At 36.5% G+C, this 27426-nt stretch overlaps 1 protein-coding gene across 5 annotated transcripts; it reads left to right on the top strand.

The window, feature by feature from the left end:
• The first annotated feature begins 7720 nt into the window (after positions 1-7720).
• LOC126810912 (baculoviral IAP repeat-containing protein 7) lies at positions 7721-26753 on the top strand. Of its 5 annotated transcripts, none has more exons than XM_050536277.2 (9): positions 7934-8178; positions 8481-8597; positions 17831-18971; positions 20729-20892; positions 21637-21688; positions 22866-22976; positions 24259-24384; positions 26071-26115; positions 26495-26753. In XM_050536277.2, the coding sequence occupies exons 3-9, from the start codon at positions 17870-17872 to the stop codon at positions 26692-26694; spliced, it is 1800 nt and encodes a 599-aa protein (XP_050392234.1). In that variant the 5' UTR covers positions 7934-8178; positions 8481-8597; positions 17831-17869; the 3' UTR covers positions 26695-26753. The 5 variants fall into 5 exon arrangements, with proteins under 5 accessions (XP_050392232.1, XP_050392236.1, XP_050392234.1 ...); XM_050536276.2 differs by having other exon boundaries at positions 8478-8597; XM_050536275.1 differs by lacking the exons at positions 7934-8178; positions 8481-8597 and adding an exon at positions 7721-7816.
• Positions 26754-27426: the final 673 nt, after the last annotated feature.

Here is a 27426-nt window from a genome sequence, read left to right as displayed (position 1 = left end):
TTTGACTGACATTTTCAGCAAATCCCATTACATCATCTAGTTTTTATCTATTATAGCGAGAACTGTCAGCTCTTTATCTAATTTTCCATAATGTATCTTTAAGCTGTGGGCACATTAGCTGAATCATTCGGCCGAATCAATTAGTGCCAAATTTTATTCAGGCGAAAGTGTGGACACATAGGCGAAACCTTCGGGCGATTTACCAGTCAATTGCATCACATTTCAAGTCACGTGATTAAACATGGCAGCAACCATGTCTTGAAACAATCACATGACTTCTCAATACAAGTGGTGATTGGCTAATGAATAATAGAATCAGGCGAATGCTTCAGTGAAGCGTACACATTAGACAAATATAATTCGGTTGAATTAAAATTCAGCCGAATATATCAAACATGTTTTCTTTGGGCAAATCATTTGAGGCGGATTGATTCAGCTGAATCATCGGCTAGTGTGTCCACCGCTTTATGTTATCACTTCTGATATCTAACATGTTTTCAGGTAGACTTCAAAGTATATAGCGATTCATGACCAATGAATTTAAGTAATAATGGCAAAGATAAAGATAGGTTGCCAGGTAACGAAACATACGCCCACAGCAGCTATATCGTCCGGGCAGTCAACAAGAGTTGTCGCATATTTTTACTTTTTTCTGTAATGAAACATTTACAATACATTAAAATCTGATTAAGAGTAACAACTCATTAAGTAATTATCAGAAAACCATTAGAATTTGTTCGGTTTTTATAAAGTTCTGCCCCATGCTAACGTTTAGTATACAAAACTTTTAACATCATGGATTTAGCTGTTCAAGTCATAAAGATTCATTGAAAATCAATATACTTGTTCGTCTCAAGACCTTAAACACTGTGTATAAATTTAAAATCAATCCGATATAAACTTTACCCTCTAGAGCGTCCACAAGATTTTTCGAAGTGATCAAGGGCCATAACTCTGGCAGTAATTATCAAAAATCGTTGAAAATCAATAGGCTTCTTCGTCTCATGACCTTAAACACTGTTTATAAATTTAAAGTCAATCGGATATTAACTTTGACCTTTAGAGCGTCCACAAGATTTTTCAAAGTGATCAAGGGCCATTACTCTGGCAGTAATTATCGAAAATGGCTGAAAATGAATAGACTTCTTCGTCTCATGACCTTAAACACTGTGTATGAATTTAAAGTCAATCGGATATTAACTTTAGCCTCTAGAGCGTCCACAAGATTTTTTGAAGTGATCAAGGGCCATAACTCTGGCAGTAATTATCGGAAATCGCTGAAAATCAATAGGCTTCTTCATCTCATGGCCTTAAACACTGTATATAAATTTAAAGTCAATCGGATATTAACTTTAGCCTCTAGAGCGTCCACAAGCAATTGTGGACGCCCGACCGACGGACGGACGGGGGCGACGACAATATACGACCACATTTCAATGTGGGCGTATAAAAAGGGCACTAGTTGAAAAATAAATAACAAAACAAAAAACATGTACATACATTAAGACCTAATTTAATCAGAATTACACTCTTCATAACAAAAAGAAGTGAATTTAAACACTTATTACACATTTCTATAGCACACAGCCACATAAATGTTTTACAAAGACATAGAGCAAAACAATATTACATTTAAATAAGAAAACCATTTAACAAAAAGCATACAATTGTACTTGATAAAATATGAAAGTAAAAATTCTTATTTAAATAAAATTAGATGTAATTCAAATTATAATAGCTCTGGATAATTTATTAAAAAGATAACTGGGTGAAAGCCTCTTTAAATAAATATATACTGAGCGCCATGGAAAACGCATCACTTTTTTTTTCCAAATATTTTATTACTAGGTGGTTTTGTATGTATACTGAGCGCCATGGAAAACGCATCACTTAGTTTTTCGTATAACAAAATGATCCTGTAAACATATCTTATTTATTTTGCTTCTTATTGTGAACAATATTCAAATGGGAACACATCAATAACAACACATTTGTACACTTATGGATGTTTAATCTGTAATCAACGGTACAAAGTCAGAGGGGTCAAAACCCCATCCCCTTTCTTCGTTCATATCATATATAGGGACTCTATTCTTTTCGAGGCGGACAAGGACAGCTGTCTAGTCTTTCGGATGGGACGAAAAACCGAGGTCCCGTGTATACATTGGCGTGGACGTAAAAGATCCCTTGACAGATGGAATTCGATATAAGAGTATGCCGTAGTGCCGCTGTCCGGGCAAAATTTCCCTCATCGCACAGTGTATGGCGTATGCCCGTCTTCATTAGCCCAGTTCCAAGCAGAACAGTAGGACGTTAAAACCCCATTTCATTTCTTTTCATATCTTGAAACTAGTTGGGAAGCCCCCCGGTCCCTACCCCATGCCCCGGCTCCTTCAGCTATGTCTACGAGCATGATTTGCTACTATATTATGTTAGCCCGCTGCCACCGCTGCTTAATATTGAGCGACTTGTTTATTCGACTGAATTATTCGACTGGATTATTCGACTGAAGTATTCGACTGAACTTTTCGACTGAATTATTCGACTGGTTTATTCGACTGGATTATTCGACTGAACTAACTGACTGATTTTATCGACTGGACGAGGCCACATGAAAATGTCAAATACCTCACCCCCCCCCACCCCATCCCCTTTCTTCGTTCATATCATATGTAGGGACTCTATTCTTTTCGAGGCGGACAAGGACAGCCGTCTAGTCTTTCGGATGGGACGAAAAACCGAGGTCCCGTGTATACATTGGCGTGGACGTAAAAGATCCCTTGACAGATGGAATTCGATATAAGAGTTTGCGGTAGTGCCGCTGTCTGGGCAAAATTTCCCTCATCGCACAGTGTATGGCGTATGCTCGTCTTCATAAGCCCAGTTCCAAGCACAACAGTTGGACGTTAAAACCCCATTTCATTTCTTTTCATTTCTTGAAACTAGTTGGGAAGCCCCCCGGTCCCTACCCCATGCCCCGGCTCCTTCAGCTATGTTTACGAGCATGATTTGCTACTATATTATCTTAGCCCGCTGCCACCGCTGCTTAATATTGAGCGACTTGTTTATTCGACTGAATTATTCGACTGGATTATTCGACTGAACTATTCGATTGAACTATTCGACTGAAGTATTCGACTGGTTTATTCGACTGGATTATTCGACTGAACTAACTGGCTGATTTTATCGACTGGATGAGGCCACATGAAAATGTCAAATACCTCACCCCCCCCCCCCCCGCTCCACCCCATCCCCTTTCTTCGTTCATATCATATATAGGGACTCTATTCTTTTCGAGGCGGACAAGGACAGCTGTCTAGTCTTTCGGATGGGACGAAAAACCGAGGTCCCGTGTATACATTGGCGTGGACGTAAAAGATCCCTTGACAGATGGAATTCGATATATGAGTATGCCGTAGTGCCGCTGTCCGGGCAAAATTTCCCTCATCGCACAGTGTATGGCGTATGCCCGTCTTCATTAGCCCAGTTCCAAGCAGAACAGTAGGACGTTAAAACCCCATTTCATTTCTTGAAACTAGTTGGGAAGCCCCCCGGCCCCTACCCCATGCCCCGACTCCTTCAGCTATGTCTACGAGCATGATTTGCTACTATATTATCTTAGCCCGCTGCCACCGCTGCTTAATATTGAGCGACTTGTTTATTCGACTGAATTATTCGACTGAAGTATTCGACTGAACTTTTCGACTGAATTATTCGACTGGTTTATTCGACTGGATTATTCGACTGAACTGACTGATTTTATCGACTGGACGATACCACATGCAAATGTCAAATACCTCACCCCCCCCGCCCCCCCGGCCCCATCGCATCCCCTTTCTACGTTCATATCATATATAGGGACTCTATTCTTTTCGAGGCAGACAAGGACAGCTGTCTAGTCTTTCGGATGGGACGAAAGACCGAGGTCCCGTGTATACATTGGCGTGGACGTAAAAGATCCCTTGACAGATGGAATTCGATATAAGAGTAGGCCGTAGTGCCGCTGTCCGGGCAAAATTTCCCTCATAGCACAGTGTATGGCGTATGCCCGTCTTCATTAGCCCAGTTCCAAGCAGAACAGTAGGACGTTAAAACCCCATTTAATTTCTTGAAACTAGTTGGGAAGCCCCCCGGTCCCTACCCCATGCCCCCTGGCTCCTTCAGCTATGGCTACGAGCATGATTTGCTACTATATTATCTTAGCCCACTGCCACCGCTGCTTAATATTGAGCGACTGAAGTATTCGACTGAACTTTTCGACTGAATTATTCGACTGGTTTATTCGACTGGATTATTCGACTGAACTAACTGACTGATTTTATCGACTGGACGAGGCCACATGAAAATGTCAAATACCTCACACACCCCCCCCCCCCCCCGCCCCATCGCATCCCCTTTCTACGTTCATATCATATATAGGGACTCTATTCTTTTCGAGGCAGACAAGGACAGCTGTCTAGTCTTTCGGATGGGACGAAAAACCGAGGTCCCGTGTATACATTGGCGTGGACGTAAAAGATCCCTTGACAGATGGAATTCGATATAAGAGTAAGCTGTAGTGCCGCTGTCCGGGCAAAATTTCCCTCATAGCACAGTGTATGGCGTAGGCCCGTCTTCATTGGTCATATATAGGGACTATTCTTTTCGAGGTGGGGGCCAACAATAATAGTATCTACTTAAGTACAATTATCTCCTGCGACGGGTGAGGACCAAACCCCGCCCAAGCCCTCGGCTTCTACAGCTATGGCAACGAACATTGAGCAACTCAATATTATCTTGGTTCGCTGTTGGGCTGTTTTTCCGACTGGTTTCATCGACTGAAGTATTTGACTGATTTTATCGACTGAGATATGTGTGGGATTTTATCGTCTGGACGAGGCCACGTTAAAATGTCAGATTTATGTAAGATGAATCATTACTTGGAAAGACCTAGGAAAACTATATACTACATGTAATTGGGGATCCGATTTATAGGAAGTTATAAGTTGTTTAATTGTTGCTGTTATGTGGGCACTATTTGCTCCTGAAATAAAGTGTTGAAGATCCAGTCCAAGAAACTGCCAAGGGATCTTTTACATGCACGCCAATGTGTACATGGGACCTTGGTTTTTCATGACACCCGAAAGACTAGACAGCTGTAGTTTTTGTCACACCCTCCGTCCTGCCCTACGGTTAGTCATTAGAAGCAGACAGCAATTAATTTGTCAGTCGATTTAAATAACTAAAGTGGGTGGTCTGTTAAGTTTCTTTTACTATTGTTTAAATGACTTAATCCTTCAATAATTATATGTTTATGTCAATACTTTCATAGTAACTAATTTATATAAAAAGAAAAATGTATGTAAGATGAATTATAGTTGGAGAGACCAGCTGAGGGAACCTATATACCAGTTGGAGGACCAATTTATAGGAAGTTATAAGTTGTTTACTTGTTGCTGTTATTTATTTGCACTTGAAATAAAGTGTTGAAGATCTATTCGAAAAATCTGTATTCATTTCCGATACTTAGAGAACACTCTCGACCAGATACATTCCCTGAAAGTGGAACCGTGTTATGAGCATGAAAGGGCTACTCAATGAAATAAAATGGGCTTTAACGTCCTACTGTTGTGCACCAACTGAGCTAATAAAGTCAGGCATATGCCATACAGGGGATCTTTTACATGCATGCCAATGTGTACATGGGACCTTGGTTTTTCATCCCATCCAAACGACTGCCCCACTGACAGGGGGAAACCACCCGGAAAATCCTGAGGAACTTTTTCGGCCAATACCAGGAACAAACCTCCAGGCTAGCGAGCCAGTGTCTTACTCACTTAGCCAATTGGCTTCAGGCTACTTATTGTTATCTTAGTTCACTCCAATTAGTGATTCATAAAGTATGGTCCTCCACCATCAAGTCAAGCGACTGCTTTTTTTCGACTGAAATATACACTGAAATATTCGACTTGACGAGGTCACAAAAAAAACCCTGACTCGTCCAATACCCCCAGCCCCTGACTACAGGCCTATGTAGGATTCTATTCACTTAGATGACGGGCCAAAAACATTACTCTCCGTTTAGTACATGTATCAACTAAATACCTAGATCATAAGACTTTTGCCCGAAAAATCTGACTTTAAAGTAGTTGGGAGGGGCGGGGGGTGAGGCCCCTGGATACGACCATGATTGGGCTATTCTATATTACCTTAGCTCACTGCCACCGGTACTTAATATTGAGCGACTGGTTTTATCGACTGGGATATTTGACTGTTTTTTCGCCAGGATTATTCAACTGGTTTTATTGACTAGATTATTTGACTGTTTTTTTTCAACTGGATTATTTGACTGGTTTTGTTGACTGAATTATTCGACTGGTTCTGTCAACTGAATTATTTGACTGATTTTATTGTCGAAAAAAGTCAAATATCCCAGTCAATAAAACTATTTTCTTGTGGCCTCATCCAGACGATAAAGCCAGTCAAATATCTCAGTCAATAAAACGAGTCAAATAATTCAGTCGATAAAACCAGTCCGATAAAATAAGTCGAATATCTCAGTCGATAAAACAAGTCAAATACCTCAGTCGATAAAACCATGGACCTTATAATACCATGATAAAACCAGTCGAATATCACAGTCAATAAAACAAGTCGAATATCTCAGTCAATAAAACTAGACGAATATCACTGTCGATAAATCCACATCCCAGATCAAGTTGGGTCTTCATACCAGATCAAGTTGACAAAATGTGCTTTTGACAGTTATATGATGAGAAGTTAAAAACAGCCGTTCAATAATAAGCAGGAATTGCAGTGAACTAAGATAATACCGAGTAGTTCAGTCATACCCATAGCCATAGCTGTAAAAGAGCCGGGGGCTTGCACCTCCCTCCCCTGCCAAATAGTTTCAAGTTCAATTTATGGGGCAAAAGTAGTCTGATAATTAGGTATTTAGGGCCGGGGATAGCCGAAAAAACAGTCAAATAATCCGGTCAAAAAAAAATCAAGCAGATAATTCAGTCGAATAATCCAGTCGCTCAATATGACGAGGAAAAACGTAAAGCTTGACTTTATTAAGCAGTGGTGGCAGTAACTAAGATAACAACATGTAGCCTACTCCTCTATAAATCCCTCCACACGGTTGTTTTTATTCCGAAGCGACTAGATACTATGCTGTCATCAGTTTTATGCATCGGACACAGACTTAATTCAAGTTGTTTACATTAGTACGGCCATTGTTTTCAGTTGATGACGTCAGTCGTTGACCCTTAACCCTAGATGACGACCTTACTCGCAAAGAGAGGTCAACACGTTGTTTAGGGGATTGCTATTGGAAGGAAAATCTCAATAAAGTTGTGACTTCAACTGTCAGATTTGAACTTGGGGGAAAATAATCAAAATAGACAAAAAACGATGTAATCATATTTGAGTTAGTGCGTTTTTTATTTCAGTCAAACAAACTATTCCCAAATTTTAGCCCAACCATCGACCGAGTTTGTTGACTGGAAATTCTAGTGGTACTTAGGGGTAATTGCTAATTTTAGTCAATTTAATACCCATTTACACTAAATCGGAAATAATTTTTACCTGCAAATACGTCAAACGCCTTTATTTATTTTTCCAATATATACAAAATATGTTTTAGAATTTAATTTAATATTTAAGTTAATATTTCTAGCTCATTAAGCCGCATCAATGTCATCCTTATCATTAGCAAATATTCACTGCGGATCAGTGTGGTGCGGTCCAACTGTACTTAGATCTATGATTGGACAAGAGTCTAGTATAGTTGAGGCGTAATTTGTTCACGGAAGTATTTCCAGTGCAACGCCAAGTAGGCCATTTTCTTACTAGAATTAGCAATACCTGTAGGACTAGGAGTGTAGCCCTTTTTATATAACCTTCCTTGAGGTTTTATATCCTTCCTTGATTTGGCAAATAACTTCAAAACAGAAGATGAATGACAAAGACTGAAGAGAATGATATAGATTGATCAGATGCCGACTCATGAATTCTCGACGTTATGTTGCGAAACGCGTGAAACGGCGAGAAAGGTGGTTCATCACTTCCGGTCTTCTGTTCTCGCTGTTTGTTTACTATAGGCCCAGTAGCGATATTTTTATTTAGCGCTTTCTTGTAGTTTAAATGTGGCATCATCTGGTTAAATGGAAACGAGAAATAGAAGGAATGTTCGAGGTAAGAATAAAAATGATTATCTTATAATTTTGATATTATATTGTATTATAAATAAGTATTACATTTCATGAAAATCTCGACACGTGTGTTGCCCAGTTAAGGCAAAGTTTGACAGCTTTGACCTACTTTTAAAAATCGGCAAAATAGAGTTTTCAATTCATTAATTTGTAAAATAATACTTGCAGATCATTAATAAATCGTAAATACATAAAATACAGTTTGGTATGAATAATAACATTGCTATATATAATATAAGCTTTTAATTACACAATTTTTTTAAAAATCTTTTGTATTTTCAGCAGAACTGTACTGCCTGGTAGCCTACCTGTCTTTTGTTTGCTACCTTGGGGCCTAGGGGAGTACCAGCTTGTGAAGCAAATATATTTCATGATGATTTATTGTGATACTGATAAATAATTGTATGTTTTATTTATGTTATTTACTTCTTTTCATATTGTGTGGGTGGGTGGGGGGTATAAATATTGAGACATTAGACACTAATATATTGATAAAGTATTTTATTTTATGTATCTATTTATTTATATTTTTATTTATTTTTTTTATTTCATTTATTTTTTTTTTGGGGGGGGGGGGGATATTATTATTTTCATTATTTTATTTGTTTTATTTTAATACTCAACAAGGGATTTGGTTTCAATTGTTTGATTGTATTATATCATTATTGATTTTAATTTTGTATAGTTGAATTAAGCATAATTATTTAATTTTATGTATTTCAAACATCAGAAAATAAACCATTCAAGCTATGTGTAATGTGTTTGTATGGTTATGTTGATGGTTAAATAGGTTGAGAATTGAAGTCAAATGACCCAATTTTCGCGAAAAAGGGTTCTGCCAGTTGGTGTTACAGAATTCAGTCAATTTTGCTCCGATATTGATAAGATTGGTTTTGTTACAATGCTGAGATGTATGGCTTTTTAGGAAATAACACGGTTCTGGAGAAAAATTAATATTTAAAAATAGCTGCCATTCGATATTTAAGGATATGGGTTTACTGTTCCATGTAATTAAATTAATCATTAAAAATATAACCTACAATTTTTGTTTCAATTAAATAAGTTAATCTTAACAATAATATTAGGCTATTGCATTTTTTGATTTAAATAATTTAATCTTATCAGTTGAGGAAGAAAGAGTTGGTATTTCAATCTAATAAGGTGCCTATAAATTATATAATTATTCATCCAATTATGTAACATTAACATTGTTTGATCGCTTTATTTAATAATACATTTATTAATTTATCATAAAAGTATTGTTAATTAAAGATGCGTTTTTAAATGTTAAACAGGCATGATGTAAGAGCTAAATCTGCTTATTGCAGGTCTTTCTTTGGGCCTTAATGTTATGTAAATTATCAATTAGACATTTATTAACTTGAAAAGACCATAATCAACTCTCGATGCCATCTGATTGCTCAGATTTTAAATAGATTAGAACGGTATGGTGGTAAATTTTCAATATATTCAATTTGCATTATCTATTTTTGAAATGTTATAGTTAATAGTGAGAACGACCACCTCTTTATCTAAATCTTACATAATTCCCCTTCAAATTTATGTCTATTGTTATTGTATTATTTTAATTTAGGACATAAAGAAATATATTTTGGTTCTCGCTTGGATGACGTGTTTTAATTTTTTTTTTTTTTTAAAAAAACCCTAACAAAACAGTCTTGTTAATTACTGCATGTAAATAATTTACCCCGGTTACACGAAGTAACTCTGTAAAAAAATTTGACTAGATCTATAGGCTAATTTGTCAAGTATGCAAACAAGTTAAATGTTAATGACATGAATGATATTGGATACCGTAATCATATATTCATATAAACAACATGATGAGATAAATGTAGTGCCTTACAATTTTTAAAAACTCATCTGTTACAAACAAGTGATAACTTAGAGCTAAAGACTTTGTGTAGGTATGTTTTGCCAAGCGCTATGAACACAATTTTTGCGGAATTTTGGCGCTATAGAAATGGACGTTTATTATATTTATTTATTTGGTTCTTCTGGAAAAATACATACATCTATTTAAACACCAAAAGTACTTGGCTGTTCTGTTCAAAAGCTTATAGTTCCAAATTTTTAAACAAACCATCTTTCACATGATTTAATTAGCTATTTATTTTTATATCGAAGCCCGAAGAACAGAAAATCAAATTGGTGTGGCCAACATTGAAATATCAGATATCAAGGATGAAGTTGCCTTTATCAACTCTTGTAAATCTTTTAATGTACAGGATTCCTGGAAGAATCTATTTTAGAACAAAAATTCCTTTTCATTGATAACTAAAGCAATAATTCCTTTTTTATTTAATACCAATAGTGTTTTCTTTTTCCTTATATATAATTGTTATATCTACTGAAGCTAATTTAATTTCTCAACAAAGCCTAGATCAAAAAGACTATGAAATAATTGCTTACATTGGGGTGGATTTATATAAGTAAACTTTTTTCCAGTTGTGCAAGCTGAAAAAAAAGTATGTGTGTATTTTTTTTATTTTTTTTTTGGGGGGGGGGCTGCATTTATAAAATTAACTAAATTAAATGACAGAGGGACTTAAAATAAATAAATGGCCATTTTCTAAAATTATTAATTAGGCCTAGATTGGAAAAGAATTTTGTAGGGATATTTACATCTTTATCAACTAAAGTATACAAACAAAGCTGAATTTATTTAAAAAATGCACATTTGAATATAAACAAGATTTTTAAAACTGTTCTAATATACCATGCAATTGATAATAAAATGCAACATCTAATTTTATTAATCATACTATAGATAGGCCTATACCGTAGGCCTGTGTGTGGCACAGAGGTGCGGGTTAGTTAGCTCGCAAATTAAATTGTAGAACATTTTTTTTGAAGTATTAGAAAAATAAAAATAAAGGTGTTTGATGTATTATCTCTATATCAAAAATATTTCCTAATTTTAGTGTAAATTGGTACGGTACATGAATGAAGAAAGGCATTTTTTGCCCATTTGTAACCTTTTTGTCCCCCGCCTTTCGAAGAAAGCAGGGGACTATTAAAATGGGTTCGTCCGTCTGTCTGTCTGTCTGTCCGTCTGTCTGTCCGTCACACTTTTTGGGACACAATAACTCTCCTTCTAATTGACCTAGAATGTTCAAACTTGGTGTAGGTGTTTATTAGGTCAATGCCTTGATGGAGTTCGAAGATGAGCATTTTCTGCTTGGGGTAGGCAGAGATAAGCAATTTGATTGGTTGATGCTTTGGGACACGATAACTTTAGTTCTAATTAAGTGAGAGTGATGAAACTTGGTGTATAGCTTCATTACATCTATACCTTGACTAAGTTCGATGATGAGGATTTTCTGCTTAGGCTAAGGAGCAATAAGCATTTTGATTGGTCAAGACTTTAGAACATAACAACTCTTCTTCTAATTGAGGTAGAATGTTTAAACTTGATGTAGATATTCGTCTTGACTGAGTTCAATGATTAACATATCGAGCTAAAGCTAAGCAGAGATAAGCAATTTCCTTGGTCGATGCTTTGGGACAAGATAACTTTAATTCTATCTGATAGAGAGTGATGAAACTTAGTGTATAGTTGATAATCAGTTTGATTGCTTGATACTTTGGAAAAAAATAGATGTGCGATTAATTAATATGTGTCATCTATTTATTTGGGGATTTCGGCGGGGGACATCAGCCTCACTGTTGGCTTGTTTCAACTTAACGTCACACAGTAGCTATTTAATCTTTTGCAATAATCTAAAAATATTTTGGAAGGAGATATCTTGTTCTTTTTTTCATATAATTTTTATATACGTTTTCATTTTATTAATTTCATAAACCTAAGTTTCAAAAACGTCAATTTCGCGTGTCACTGTGCGTACGTACATGTGCTGTCGAAAGCTAGACCGGAAGTAAACAACCCCCCCTGCGCAAAAAAATATGCGCACGAACCAGAACGCAACATCACGTAAGGGCTAAAGACGAGTCGGCAATCATACGGTATTATCTCTATGATCAGATGAATTGACTCACTTAATGTAATGTTGTTATCAATAGGCCCTAATATTAATTGTCGGATTTTAATATTTGATACATTTTGACATAGCCAGAGACAAGGCACATTGACATACCGGTAGCTACAGTTCTTTAGATTTTTTTATCTTCGGAGATATTGTAGGCGCCAAATTTGAAAATTTAAATTTTTATGAAAAATTTTTTTATTAATGAATATTTTTATGTGGTATTTTACCCAGGGTTAAACAGCCCTCTGATTTGACCTTGGCCCCCATTGGCTACTTCAGTTTTTCAGTCCTGGATTATTTATTTATTGTTCGATTTGTATAAAACAAAGTTCATATGCTCCGTTTTCCGAAATGTCATTTTTTTTGTTACCTAAATATTTTCCTGTCGGCACCGAAAGTGATATAATTTTACCAAAAACTACAATTTTAACAGTTCGGAACCACTTTTTGAAAGCAATATACAGGTCACAATTCTATGGAATACTGCTTTTTACTGAGCGACGTTTTGACTGGGCTTCTCTAGTCATTATCAAGCTATTATATTTTTTTCAAATCTGGTATAACTGAAAGGGTGTGCCATTTAAAGGTGCACAAAATGTCGGGCTCGTTTTTTTTAATTTCGATTTCATTTTCGGGCTATTTCGATTTAAAGGTGAAAAAAGGTGTAGAATTAAGCTATTTACAACCCATCCAGCGTTTTCATATTTTGAAATATTTCTTCGTAACTTTCATAAACTCGTAGCAATAATCTATACGGAGAGAATGTATGTGAAAATTAATTTGTAATATGCGCAGTTGCCGAGAAATAAGCAATTTTGCATGCGTCACTTTTCACGTTATTTAGCCTGTAAAAGAGTCAATTATCATTGATTTCAATATTTTTTTTACAATTTGATGCCTAATGCAAATTTTGACTAGGTCGAACCATCTTAACATTTACACTGTCACCGGAAATGACCTCATGTGGGCAAAAACTGTATTTTAAGCATTCAGAACAGATATTTCATTCAAATGAGTCTGATTTGTAATGTTTTTCAAATTATGATATTTAATTGAAATCGGGGGATCACGTGGCTAAGTGGGTAAGGCGCTGGCTCGCTAGTCTGGAGGTCAGGTGTTCGATTCCTGCATTGGCCGAGAAAGTTCATCTCGATTTTCAGGCGTGGTTTCCCCTTGTCAGTGATGCAGAATGGAAGGCCTGACAAGGACAGCTGCCTAGTCGTTCGGATGGGACGAAAAACCGAGGTCCCGTGTACACATTGGCGTGCACGCAAAAGATCCCTTGGCAGTTGGAATTCGATATAAGAGTAGGCCGTAGCGCCACTGCCCTGGCAAAATTTCCCTCATAGCACACTGTATGGCGTATGCCCGTCTTCAATTAGCCCAGGTTAGGTGCAGAAGAGTAGGACGTTAAACCCCATTTCATTTCATTTCATCATTTAATTCAAATCAACAAACAGAATGAACCCATACGATCATACAGATACCACAAAATGGTTTCTAACTTGTACGGTTGCAGAGAAATGGGCGATTTTCTACAAGTCACTTTTCAAGGTTTTTGGTCTATAAAAGTGGCAATTATTATTCGATTTTCATAAAATTTTCACCATGTGATGCCTGATGCCGTTTATGATTTTATGGAACTAATTTAACATTTTCATTATCACCGGAAATAATGTCGTTTTGGCAAAAACTGTATTTTTAGCCTTCAAAACAAATGTTTTTTTAAGTGAGTTACATTTATTATTCGTTTAACATTATGATATTTGATTCCAATGGAGATATAGATTGGATCAATATGATCATATAGATGGCCAAAAATTGCTTCTACCATCTTTCTTTGTCGAGAAATAACCAATTTTGTCAGGATCACTTTTTAAGACTTTTTTCACATTTTAAGTTCCCATTAGCTAGTCAGCTAACTTAATGGTAATTTACACCCGACAAACCTCAACAGATTCCAGTACCCTACATCTAATCTCGGCTGTATGACAAAGTCCGCCATTAGAACTACTTTTAAGTTCCCGGATTACAATGGCATTGTCCATGACGACCAATGACATCATTGATGACGACGTATTTGAAGAATGTTTTATCTTACAAAATTTTCAAAGTTTGAAGCTGTTTTTCTTTCAAGTTTATCCGATTTTCTTTAGAAAAGGACAAATTTGCACTGAAAATTCACACACTCTTCGAAAGACGCAATTTTGAGAACTTCTTTCTAAACGCGGGCTAGTTTCCCTTATAAGTAAACCGGTGCCGCATCGCAAATGTATAGGCGTAGGTACATATCACTTACTGTCATACAGCCGGGGCTAGATGTAAGGTACCGGAATCTGCCGAGGTTTGCCGAGTGTGGTAAGTTAGTAATAAATTTTGTCATGATTACTTTTTTGACATATCTAACGCATGGTAACAAATGTATAAATGGAAATGATATTGCTGGATTTGGTTGATTCTGCGTCCATTTCATAACACGTGTGCAATGCTTATGTGGAAATCTCTTTAACGGTTTCATTGGTACCGAATGTGACATAAGTTCAAGGGTAACGAGGCACCGGAAGTGACATAAGTTCAAGGGTAACGTGGCACTGCAGTTCTAGTTCCTTTTCTTTTGGTGTCTCTTTCATTCACCTGATGTGGGCGGGGGTGGGTGGATGGCCGAATGGTTAGCATGTGCACGCTGTATCATAAGGTCTGCCATTAATAATAATAATAATAATCATTTTATTTCAAAATTGAGTCAACTGGCGTGGTTTCAATTCCACGCTTGTACGTGGCAAAGAGTAGTGTCGTCTGCCCAACCTCGTGGGTTTACTCCCGGTCCTCCAATTTCCTCCCAATGATAAGAACCCTACGCGCACGCGAATTGTTGAAATAAAATTTAACCAAGTGTTAGTCCCGAAATGACGTGGTTTGTGTCGAGTGGATGTTAAACCCCAATTCTCTCTCTCTCTCATTCACCTTTTCTGCACTCTCTTTATTATGCACACCTAATGAATCTCTGCCATTTGTCATTCATCTTCTGCCAGGGCTTTAGCACTATCATTGTCATATCCATCTACTGGTAATGAATTGTCAGTCATTCTCTTTGTCATTCCTCTGGTGAACTTTGTCAATCTTCCAGTGGGCTACTGTCATTTGTGAACCTCTGTCTTTCCCTAGAAATGGTTCCACTACTGATGTCTTCCGCCTTACTCCAGCCACACTAGTGGCTCGTCCTACGGAGTTCCTTTGCGCAAGTTTTTTTAGTCAAATGACTACATAAAGGTTACTGGCCTATACATGTAGCTCCCTTAATTTACACATAAACTGACCCCAAACTGTACTGTACATAATTCCCATTGAAATAAAGATGAAGCCTTACCGCATAATTATATGATACAATTTTTTTACCCCATCCAACTACTTTACCGTACATTGTCCATTTTAGGACTAGCCGTCCTACACAACTGGGGGAAGCAAACCAGAGAATCATGTATAATGTATCAATGGGTATTGTTTAAACAAAGTTTATTAAAAGTCATATCTTTGTCGGTCTCTTGTAAAATTTGCTTTGCAAATCCACTTACACAAGGCTACAATCACTCTTTTTCGAACACTAACCAAACCATAGGCCTTGATGCCCCCATCATTGGCCTTGGTGCCCCTAAATTTGGCCAAAACCCGAGGCCAAAATGGCAGGGCCCTAAAAAGATTAGAATTCGAGGCCTGTAGGCGTAGGTACATATCACTTACTGTCACACAGCCGAGGCTAGATGTAGAGTACCAGAATCTGCCGAGGTTTGCCGAGTGATCTCAGCCAATATTAATGCTTAAGTCATATAATAACTTTGCAGTTTTACATAAGTTTGTACCGGTATGTACTATAGCATGAACTTTTTTCATAATTTTTGGAGGGGATCGCCTAACAACTTTCTGAGAATTTGGTCCACTTGACAGGAAATGACCCAAATGTGCAATTAATTAATATGTATATGTCATCTTGTTTGGGATTGTTGCACTGCAGGGCTCATTAGCACTGGGTATTGCCACTGCAGTCACGCCACAATATGTTTTGCGATTAAAGTGCTACAATGCGTTCGTATCACGTACCAGGTGAATATATACCAAGAAGACAACAGGATAAATGAATAATTAATATTTTTAGTCCTGTCGATGTCGAAGAAATAAAACTGTTTTATAACACAATATTGTTTTGGATCGAAATAAGGATCAAAACTATTGAAGAGTGTGTACCTATGGATAATGTGTGACATTGATAATTAAGAGTGACAGGTTATTTACTAAAATGACAAAAAAAAAGCAAAAAGAAAGAATTGCGACACATCGATTCAACGGTATATCGTGCCGACACTAGGGTACATACACCTCACTCTGGTTGTTAAGACTGTAATTTTCCTTCCTCAAAACATCCAACATATTTCATAACTCTTTGCAGTGTTAATTGTCTCCTGACTACCTTTCGAAGAAAGCAGGGGACTATTAAAATGGGTTCATCTTTTTGTCCGTTAGTTCTAATTAAGTGAGAGTGATGAAATTTGGTGTATAGTTTTATTACATCAATAACTTGACTAAGTTCGATACTGAGCATTTTCTGCTCAGGGTAAGCAGAGCGATAAGCAATTTGATTGGTCGAGACTTTGCAACACAATAACTCTCATTCTAATGATGAGCTAGAATGTTCACACTTGGTGTAGGTGTTTTTTAAGTGAATGCCTTGATGGAGTTCGAAGATGAGAATTTTCTGCTTACAGTAAACAGAGATAAGCAATTTGATTGTTTGATGCTTTAGGACACGATAACTTTAGTTCTAATTTAGTGAGAGTGAGGACACTTAATGTTTCCTTTTTATCACATCAATACCTTGACTAAGTTTGATAATGAGTACTTTCTGCTCAGGGTACGCAGAGTGATCAGCAATTTGATTAGCCGAGACTTTGGAACACAGTAACTCTCCTTCTGATTGAGGTAGAATGCTCAAACTTGGTCTAGGTGTTCATTAGGTGAATGCCTTGATCTAGTTCGATTATAAACTTTGTCTGCTTACAGTAAGCAGAGATAAGCAATCTGATTGGTTGATGCTTTGGGACACGATAACTTTGGTTATAATTAAATGAGAGTGATGATGTAAATGGTGTAAATGTTCATTAGGTGAATGTTTTGAGCAGAGCTAAGCAGTTTCATTGGTCTGTGCCTTAGGACAATATAACTTTGATTATATTTGATAAAAACTTAGTGTATAGTTGATAATCAGTTTGATTGCTTGATACTTTTGAAAAAAATAAATGTGCAATAAATTAAAATGTGCCATCTATTTATTTTTTGATTTCGGCGGGGGACATCAGCCTCACTGTTGGCTTGTTTTATTTCATACTAGCAGGATACCCGACTTCGCTCGGGGGTCATAACACCGAAACCGGAAGTGGTAGACTAACCCCACCTGGCCTATGTTACTCCCCGGTCCGAGCTACCCCTATACCCCAAATTTCAGACTCGGGGCAGACCTAGTGTAGCCGCCAACCCCGAACAGACAGACAAACGACAGTCACAAATATATATAGAGATTTTCCTTTTACTTTGTAAATGTAGCCGAAATTATTTTTTTTAAAATTTTTCTTCCAGATATAAGGGAAAAATAAACAGATCTTGTTGGCTGACAAAATGATGACCGTAGATTCAAGTTATGTTGCACCTTTTACATCGGCAACAGTGTTTCCAGAACAGTCCCATGAAGAAATGATGGCGTATGAAACTTGGAGACTGAAATCATTTGATGAATGGCCACCTGAAGCATATGACAAGGCACGACCTATGGCATTGGCTAAAGATGGTTTCTATTATACTGGTACTGAAGATATTGTAAAATGTTTTAGTTGTGGTGTACAAAAAGGACAGTGGATTTTTAGATCCAAACCAAATGTTGAACATCAAAGATTAAATCCAGAATGTCTGCACCTACGTGGACAAGATGCCAGAAATATTTCAGTTTATTTACCTGACCCTGAAACTCATCAGACAATTTTGGCAAATCTTCATGAAAGATATTGTTCAGGAGACTCTTCACATTCTAATTCTATTTCTCAATTAGAAACAATTTCTTTTAGGACTAACAATAACATGGATAGACCTAATAATATTAGTAGTCAAAATACAGTGATGAATCAACCCAGTCTATTATTACAGTTAAATACCTCTTCATCTTTTAATTCAAATGTTATTAATCGTAGTGATAGCTCGGGTAGAGGTCCTGTAACACAACTTAGTACACCTTTAAGAGAAGATAAAGTTATTATGTTGTCAGAAATGGCCCGTTTACAGACTTTTAAAGACAGCTGGCCTCATTGCAGTCCTTCACCAAATGACTTGGCTAAAGCTGGTTTCTCCTTTACTGGTGCACCAGATAGAGTTCAATGTGTGTTTTGTAATGGCATTTTAAAAAACTGGCAAGATGTAGATATACCTATGATAGAACACAGAAAACATTTTCCTTACTGTCCATTTGTTTGTGGTCAACAAGTAGGTAATATACAAATAGATGTTAGAAGTCCTGTTAGTACAAGTTATAATGAAAGACTTGATGCAACCCAATCTCATGGAACAGGTGCCACTAATCAATTTACTCCAGTATCTGGTATTCATACAGAAAGACCACGTCATCCTAATTATGCTACTGAAGCATCCAGAATTGCTTCTTACACTAAGTGGCCTAGTGGTCTTTCACAAACACCTCAACAGTTAGCCAAAGCTGGATTCTTCTATGCAGGTATATTTTATATTTATTAATTTTTAATAGCAACATTTTCTTTTTTTCTTTGGGTTTTGAAAATAACAGCCGCATTAAATACACTTATTTTATTATATGCCCACATTTTCATGTGGATGTGTATATATTGTCGTCGCCCTTGTCCGTCCACAATTTGTTTGTGGACACTCTACAGGTCATAATTTTTATCTAATTTTGACAAAACTTGAAATATAGGTCTATCTTCCAAAGAGCTCGGTTCATTTTGATATTTGCATGTTTCGGACCTTAACCTCAATGCCCCTGATTGTACAAAAAATCACGTATTTAGCTTGTGGACACTCTAGAGGTCCCAATTGTTATCCGATTTAAAAAAGCGTTTTACTATATCACTGTTACACCCTAATGATGGTTGAGTTCAAATTTTGTTAAAATCGGACCAAAACTGCCGGACAAAATGGCTGCCCCTTGTACTCAAATAGTGTAGAAATATGTTATATCGAGGTTGTAGACACTCTAGAGATCACAATTTTTTATCCGATTTTGATGAAACTTGGAATGCATGTTTATGTCCCAAAGATCTTGGTTCCTTTCGATATTCGCGCATATCAGATCGTACCTTCCTGAAATATGGCCCCAGATTGTATGTAAAATTGCACTTTTAGCTTGTGGTCCCTCTAGAGGTCACAATTTTTATCCAGTTTAAAAAAAACGTTTTAGTATATCACTGTTACACCCTAATGATGGTTGAGTTCGAATTTCGTGAAAATCGGACCAAAACTGTTGGACAATATGGCCGCCCCTTGTATGCAAATAGTGTAAACATCTGGTATATCAAGGTTGTGCACCTCCTACTCCTAGAGGTCACAATTTTAATTCAATTTTGCTGAAACTTTAAATGCATGTTTATAACCCAAAGGTCTTGGTTCCTTTCGATGTTTGCGCATATCGAATCGTAACTTTCTGAATTATGGCCCTTGATTGTTGTACACAAAATTGCGTTTTGAGCTTGTGGTCCCTATAGAGGTCACAATTTTTATCTGATTTGAAAAAAAATGTGTGAATATATCACAGTTATACACTAATGATTGTTGAGTTCGAATTTTGTGAAAATTGGACTAAAACCGACGGACATAATGATCGCCCCTTGTACGCAAATAATACAAAAATATGGTATATCAAGGTTGTTGACCCTCTAAGAGGCTACAGTTTTTATCCGATTAGAATGTATATGTTTTTATCATAAAAATCTTGGTTCCTTTTGATAATCACACACATCCGAACGTAACTTACTGGATTATGGCCCCTGATTGGTCGAAAAATCTAATTTTTAGCTTGTGGATTCTCTAGAGGTCACAATTTTTTTTCCGATTTTAAAAACCGTTTAAGATATCACCATTCCACCATAATGAAGGTTGAATTCGAATTTCGGGAAATTCGAAATGAAACTTCCCGACAAAATGGCTGCTCTTTGTACGCAAATTGTCTATACTGTAAGTATGTAATACAAAGGTTATGGACCCTCTAGAGGTCAAAATTTTTATCCGATTTTGATGAAACTTATATAACATATCTTTATATTCCAAAAATCTCAGTCCCTTTTGATATTTGCACATTTCAGGCCATAACTTTCTGGATTATGGCCACCCTGATTGTACAAAAAATCGTTTTTGTTTTTAGCTTGTTCTATATCCATCTCTTGCAAAATGTGGGCGTATCCTGCCTGGCAGCCCCTACTTGTAGTTATATCATGAAATGAAAATGTTGGTATATCTTAGGATTTGATGATAGTGTAAAGTGTTTTTATTGTGACGGTGGATTAAGGACCTGGGAAAGAGGTGATGACCCATGGGAAGAGCATGCCAAATGGTTCTCCAGATGTCCATATGTACTACAGGTCAGAGGTGAAGCCTTTGTTCAACAATTTCACAATCATAATAATGTAAGCATATGTTATCATTTAAATGATTGGCCAATAAGCCAAATTGTTTATATAAAAAAATTTCATACAATTAAACAAATGTTTACCTTAACAGAACACAATTTTTATGGGAAAACAGGTTTTCCCATAAAAATTGTGTTCTGTTATTGTGTACCCCAATCACTAAATGCCACTTAAAGATAAATGTTTACCTGTTTGGAACAATTTTGTTTTAAATTAAGTAATTTCAAATTTCTGTAGAAGTCCCAAGATAGTCTGTTTAATTATAAAAATCAAATGCCAGAAAAGTAATAGAAATAACCTTTTTACATTTACCTTGTCTCTAAGAGTTTCAGCTCAAAATATAAATCCATTTGGAAATGATCATTAAAACAGTGAGCATGGGCTCCGGATTAATTACCAGGGGGTGTTTGCCAAGAAAGTTCCCCATGATTTTCCAGCATGTTTTGCCTGGTCAGTTGTAAAGGACTGGCAAGGAAAAACTGTTTAAAGTCATTTAAATGGACAAAAAAAGCAAAATCAACACTTATATTTGACATGCAGGTAAAAGACCTGTCTTCATTAGCCTTGTTGGTCCCGAAAAGTAGGAGGTTATACACAATTATTCAAAACAGTTTATAGGCTGCTTTTATACATACATGAATATCGCTAGCAAGGGTTGGCACCCGGGATCTTGGTCCAGTCATATTTACCAATTTTGTCTGACAGTCAGAAGATAAAATGTAATATTTTTGATTTTGACAGGCATCACAAAATACAGCTAGTGGAGATAATACAAATGATCCAAGTACCATAGGTAATTATATGTTTATATATTAATATTATGTCATACATTTTCTATTGCATTTGCACTGAGATCCAAATGTCCAAGCCCATTTTTGGCAACAACAAAAAATCATTTGTAAATATTGTAATAAGTCATTTTGTCTTTAAAAGGTTAAAATTGTAATTCTATTGTTCCAGAGTTACTTTCAGTTGTCTTATCTGACAATACATTTGGTCTTATTCTATTAATAGAATTTATTACAATAGACTAAATAGCATTAGTTTGTATTTGATTCAATCTAATTAAAATATACATTTATATCTATATTTCGTTTCGTTTTTTATACTTTCGATGGCCTACACTACATGTAGATCTAACAAGTTATAGTGGGAGTTCGCGTTCTATGACGTCAGGTACCAAGCAAGCGACATTTGACCCGATTACGTCAGTCATTCGATTAACCAATTAGCGACCGACATGTATTTTTTATCTACTTTTACTTTGTTTTGATTTCTATTGCCACTAATGTCTACCCAAAGTTCCGCGCAAAAAAGGTCAAACACTCGATTTGACAGACCATTTGATTGGCTGTCGCTGACCCCTCATTTCAAGCAGAACACGAGTTAAATAACAACGCTTCCAGATCCAAGTGTTGTAAAGACAAGTAAAATCGAAATTTTGAACTATAAAAACGAAACGAAATTGGATCTGTGTTTTAATCAGATTGTATTTGATTACCAGAAATACCTGATACCACATAAATCCTGTGGCAACTGACTTTTGTTTTACCTTGAAAATTAGGTTGTTTTAGATAATTTGTGTTTTTTTTGAGGGGGTGGGGGGGGGGGGGTGTAGTGCTTAGATATAATATTACAATTTTCTATTAAAGATATCGACAGCTTGTAATCCATTAAATATATCAAAAGCCTATAATCAAATCTCTAGCCATTGAATGGCAGAGATTTAAACGGGTTGAAAGATGGTCGCCATTTAATGATTTAATTTAAGTGTCGAATAACAAGTTCCGTTATTCTGAAACAATCTATGCCACATCTTTCAAAATTTCAAATAGTGATAACTTCTCTCAGAATAAGTAATTTGAATGAAATTTTCAATATATTCATTTTCCATTATCTATATTTGAATTATTATAGCAAGAATGGCCAGCTCTATCAAAATTTTACATAATGTTTTTATTTTGTTGCAGATCGTAATGTTTCAGCCAGAATTGATTTGCCTGTAGTGCAAAATGTATTAAAAATGGGTGTTCCTCGAGAAGTAGTGATAAATGTTATCAAAACTAGATTACAAAACACAGGTAGAAAGCCATTCCTCTATTGGTGAATTTTTATTATCCCCCTGTGACAAGGGTGTTATTAATATCTTGCTATGATGTGTAATATAATACCCTGCTAAATATCACTGTCCGTCGCCTTTTGAAAAAAGAAGGGAACTATTAAACAGGGCATCATTTTTGACGGGCGTTTGCGCGCTCGCGCCCGTCTGCGTCTGTAATCTTGAAAACACAAGCGCAGGTTAAAGCTCCTGCTAAAAATTCAGACAATTTCGACAGTTTTATCAAGAGAGTCGAGCTTGAAAAGTTAAATAAAATATTATTGTATCCGAAATATCGTGAAGAGTAGTTTTGTTATGGTATCGAGACATTTGGGTTGAAGATTATTAGCTCAGTTGTCAAGTCTCTCCATGACGATAGATTATTATTTATTAGTGATAGACTGATAGTATTACATTAGTAATAAACGATTGATCGTTTTTAAATTAAATGCTTTCCGTGTTACGGCGTTAGTTTTGTAAGAGTTTTTGATTGTGAAATTTGAATAAATATAACGTTATGAATTTCTGTCGTGGTCATATAGAAAGCGTCTGGATAATCACGATATATATACATTCCTTTCCCGCCTTTGGCATTGAGCCAGAGATTTACTCGAACGTCCCAGGTAGTGTTTTCTGTTGTAAGCATAACACCGGTAAATCGAGTACTTGACAACCAGTGGCATGTTGAATGAGCGTATTCGTCTGCTAGAATTTGGATACAATCAATAGAAATATTGACTAAAAGATGGTAAAAAAAAAAGCTCTTGCGAGCAAATTTGCGGGTGCATTTTTATGTGCTCCCGGAAATTTAAGTGCAAGAGCTTTTTGTGACTCCTGCATGTTTTACAGAAATAATGCCCTGATTAAAACTATCTGTCCTTCACAACTCTGCTTCTATTTGAGCTAGAATGTTCAAACATTAGATGAATTTATTGACATGATTTCCATGATGAGCATTTTCTGCTTAGGCTAAGCAATATGATTTGGTTGATGCTTTGGGAGATGATAACTTTGATTCTAATAAAGTGGGAGTGATGGAGCTTGGTTTATAGTTTCATTACCTCAATACCTCGACTAAGTTCGATAACAAGCATTTTCTGCTCAGTGGAGTGATAAGCAATTTGATTGATCAAGACTTTGGAGCACAATGACTGATTCTGAGTGACATTTGTGAATCTATGAGTTCTTATTGATTCTTCTGGGTGTAGGTGTTTATTAGGTACGAACAATTTGTATGCTAAAAATTGTGTCTCCTTTATTTTAAGGTGATGATTTTCCTAGTGTGGAGATGTTATTAAATGCTATTTATGATGCCAATGAAAAGACCACTTCAAAAGCTCAAACACCACCCCCACAAGATCAACAGAAAAATGCAGATGATAGTAATAAGGGTAATTATAAGATACAAGATGTAAACAGAATAATTTATCATCCGCAAACAGACCATTACCATACTAATTGTAAAATATAAGCTCCATGGTTATTTAGAAATAGAAATTAAGCTTAGTGGTATCTCTAATAGTGCTAAGTTCATCCTTATGCTTTCCCTGTTGTCATTGCTGCAGGACAGAGTCCGGGCTCTATAAAAGTTGAGTGTGCCTGTGCACACACTTGAAAATGTGCCTGCAGGGTCATACTGAAACACAGGGATGTAGCCAGGATTTGGTGAGTGGTGTAAAAATATATTTTGGGAGGGGGGCGTGGTCTTTAATGAAAATTAAACCCTTCTTAGTGTATTTTCAGAGCATCTGCTGCCTTTTGTATTTGGTTCAGTGCAAATCAAATTTCCATTTATATATTCTAATTTTACCAAATTCACTTAACTTTCATCAATGATACAGGGATCTAAAAACTTTTTGACACCACCCGACCGAGCATAAAATTGTCCCGCCCCACTCTGTTTCTCTGGATAGATAAGTTGAGGACCTTTCGGTATTTGTTGGTTTTTTTTTCAAATATTACTTTATTACTTTGAGAGTAAAAATTAAAACGATTCTTAAAACGGTGTTTGTGTTTTATTTGAGCACAACGAATTATGACAACAGGTAGATATTGATAATTAAAACACGTTGTATTATTTGACTTGTTTGTAAAGTTGTTGTACGTGTCTCACGAATATTATTATTATTACGGTGGAATGAGAATCAGGTCAGGCAGAAACTGAGAAAGCTCTCATCGTCCTCCTAGTCCTACTCTCGGGCCGTAGCAAATCCACGGTCAACACAGGTAAGAAATAAAATAAGAAACATCGTGAAAATTTGCAGGCACGTGTTGGACAATTACGACATTCAAACCTTTAACATTGGAGTGCCGGAAATTGGTCTGGGTGACCTATTTACGGCAAATAAACAAATATAAAGACCGTAGAATAATTGTAAAATGAATAGACCTAGGCCTACACATCTTCTAAGTATGAATAAACAAAATACCAATACATAGATCTTTAAACTAATTTGGGATGATAGGGTCTACTACGGCACACAAAAATAAATTATGCCGTGACAGACATGGTTTGCGTACGTCGGCTTTTACCATACCATGGCTTTGCCGTTTAATTGCCGTGGTAAATTTCGAGCGCCGAGTTTGTGTACAGAGAAGGACGAAGGGGTTTAAATACGGCTGGGCGACTTTCTTCGATTTTTTCTTTGTGCTGGGCGGCAAAAAATAGTGCCGGGCGCAGGCGCCGCCCGGCGTGGCTGCATCTTAAAAATGTGCCTGCAAAAAAGGTTTTTTAAAGCAAATGTGCCTGCGCAAGCCGTGCGCATGTGCCCGGAAATATCGATGCCTGGACAGAGTGTCTGGCAAGTAACAACATCTAGTCGTTCTGAGGGACAGAAATATAGCTCTCGTCTACGCATTGACTTCCAGCCAAAAGTATCCATGTCAGTAGGACATGTATGCCTGTCTTAATTAGAAAATAACAAAACAGAAGTGTTTTACTTATTTCTAACCAATTTCAAGTAGCCTAACTTCATAGACCATAAAGAAATTCTGTCTGGCTTGGTGAAATATTGGGAGTTCACAAAACAGTAAAAAATGACAAAAGTAAATTAATTCTATATGTGTCTTTTTATTAGATTTACCTAACAGAAATGATGAAGAGATAAGTGGTGAATCTAATGGTAATTGTATTAACTTCATGTATATATATCGGATGAGCTGCAGTAGACATAGCTGCTGTGTGGATGTGGCTATCTTTTTAATTACGTAAAGCGCAAACCCAGCTTTCATGGAAACAAGAACGTATCCTGGCAGACGATAAATCTATTCCATGTGACAGTATTATTCTCATTGTTAAACCTATCAATTGTTAAGCAGAATATTGAAGCTGTTAGAAAACAAACCCTGTATATTTTCTTTCCATCGAAACTATGCATGGTTTTCCAATATTATATGCATATTTGGTACATGATGGGAAGTCTTTTCAATTTTCTGATTCAGCAGTGTCCTAAGAAGTGTGTAGATAACTGAATTTTAAAAAATGTATTTGTTTTATTACAGCTGATCATGAATCGCTGATTTTAGAGAACCAGAGACTAAAGGAACAAAGAACATGTAAAATTTGTATGGATGAAGAAGCTAATATTGTGTTATTACCGTGTGGTCATTTGGTTAGTTGTGCATCATGTGCACCAGCTTTGAGAAAATGTCCCATTTGCCGTGCTAATATTAAGGGGACAGTGCGTACATATCTCTCTTGACTGTTAATGTTTGTCATTTTTGAAAATAAAAGAGGTATTGAACCTCATCTCTGGAGTAATCCCCCCTTTTTCTATGCCCACATAGAAATGACATGAAATGGGGTTTAACGTCCTACTGTTCTGCTTGGATAGTATGAAAAACCGAGGTCCTGTGTACACTTTTGCGTGCATGTAAAAGATACCTTGGCAGTTGGAATTCGATATAAGAGTAGGCCTTTAGTGCCATTGTCCTACCAAAATTTCCCTCATAGCACAATGCATGACGTGTGCCCATCTTCATTAGCCCAGTCAGAGCAGAACAGTGAACATTAAACCCCATTTCAATTTGTTTCTGACAAAGGAGAATCCATGAATTGATTTCAGGATTAAAATTAAAAGTTGTACTACCACTACTATCGGGGTTAACATCCATTTCCAGCCAGTGTGATATTGCAGATAAAAGAAATTCACTAAGATTAAGTAGTCAACCAAGACAGACTTGCATAACGCTAAATTACTTTATTAATCCTCTACATCAAATTTTTATACGCCCACATTGAAAAAAGCCTGCAAGAGTTATGGCCCTTGATCACTTTGAAAAATCTTGTGGACGCTCTAGAGGCTTAAGTTAATATCCAATTGACTTTAAATTTATACACAGTGTTTAAGGTCATGAGACGAAGAAGCCTATTGATTTTCAGCGATTTCCGAAAATTACTGCCAGAGTTATGACCCTTGATCACTTTGAAAAAT

The sequence above is a fragment of the Patella vulgata genome, chromosome 2, assembly GCF_932274485.2.
Source record: "Patella vulgata chromosome 2, xgPatVulg1.2, whole genome shotgun sequence".
Taxonomy (NCBI): domain Eukaryota; kingdom Metazoa; phylum Mollusca; class Gastropoda; family Patellidae; genus Patella; species Patella vulgata.
Note: the sequence above shows the minus strand (reverse complement) of the source record. Positions and strands in the feature narration are given on the sequence as shown.

Bases quoted from the DNA above. Each gene is read 5' to 3' on its own strand.
- LOC126810912 (XM_050536275.1), top strand. From the start codon at position 17,870: ATGATGACCGTAGATTCAAGTTATGTTGCACCTTTTACATCGGCAACA. The intron at 18,972-20,728 runs GTATATTTTATA...GGTATATCTTAG, and splicing joins AGCTGGATTCTTCTATGCAG to GATTTGATGATAGTGTAAAG. The intron at 21,689-22,865 runs GTAATTATATGT...ATTTTGTTGCAG, and splicing joins AAATGATCCAAGTACCATAG to ATCGTAATGTTTCAGCCAGA.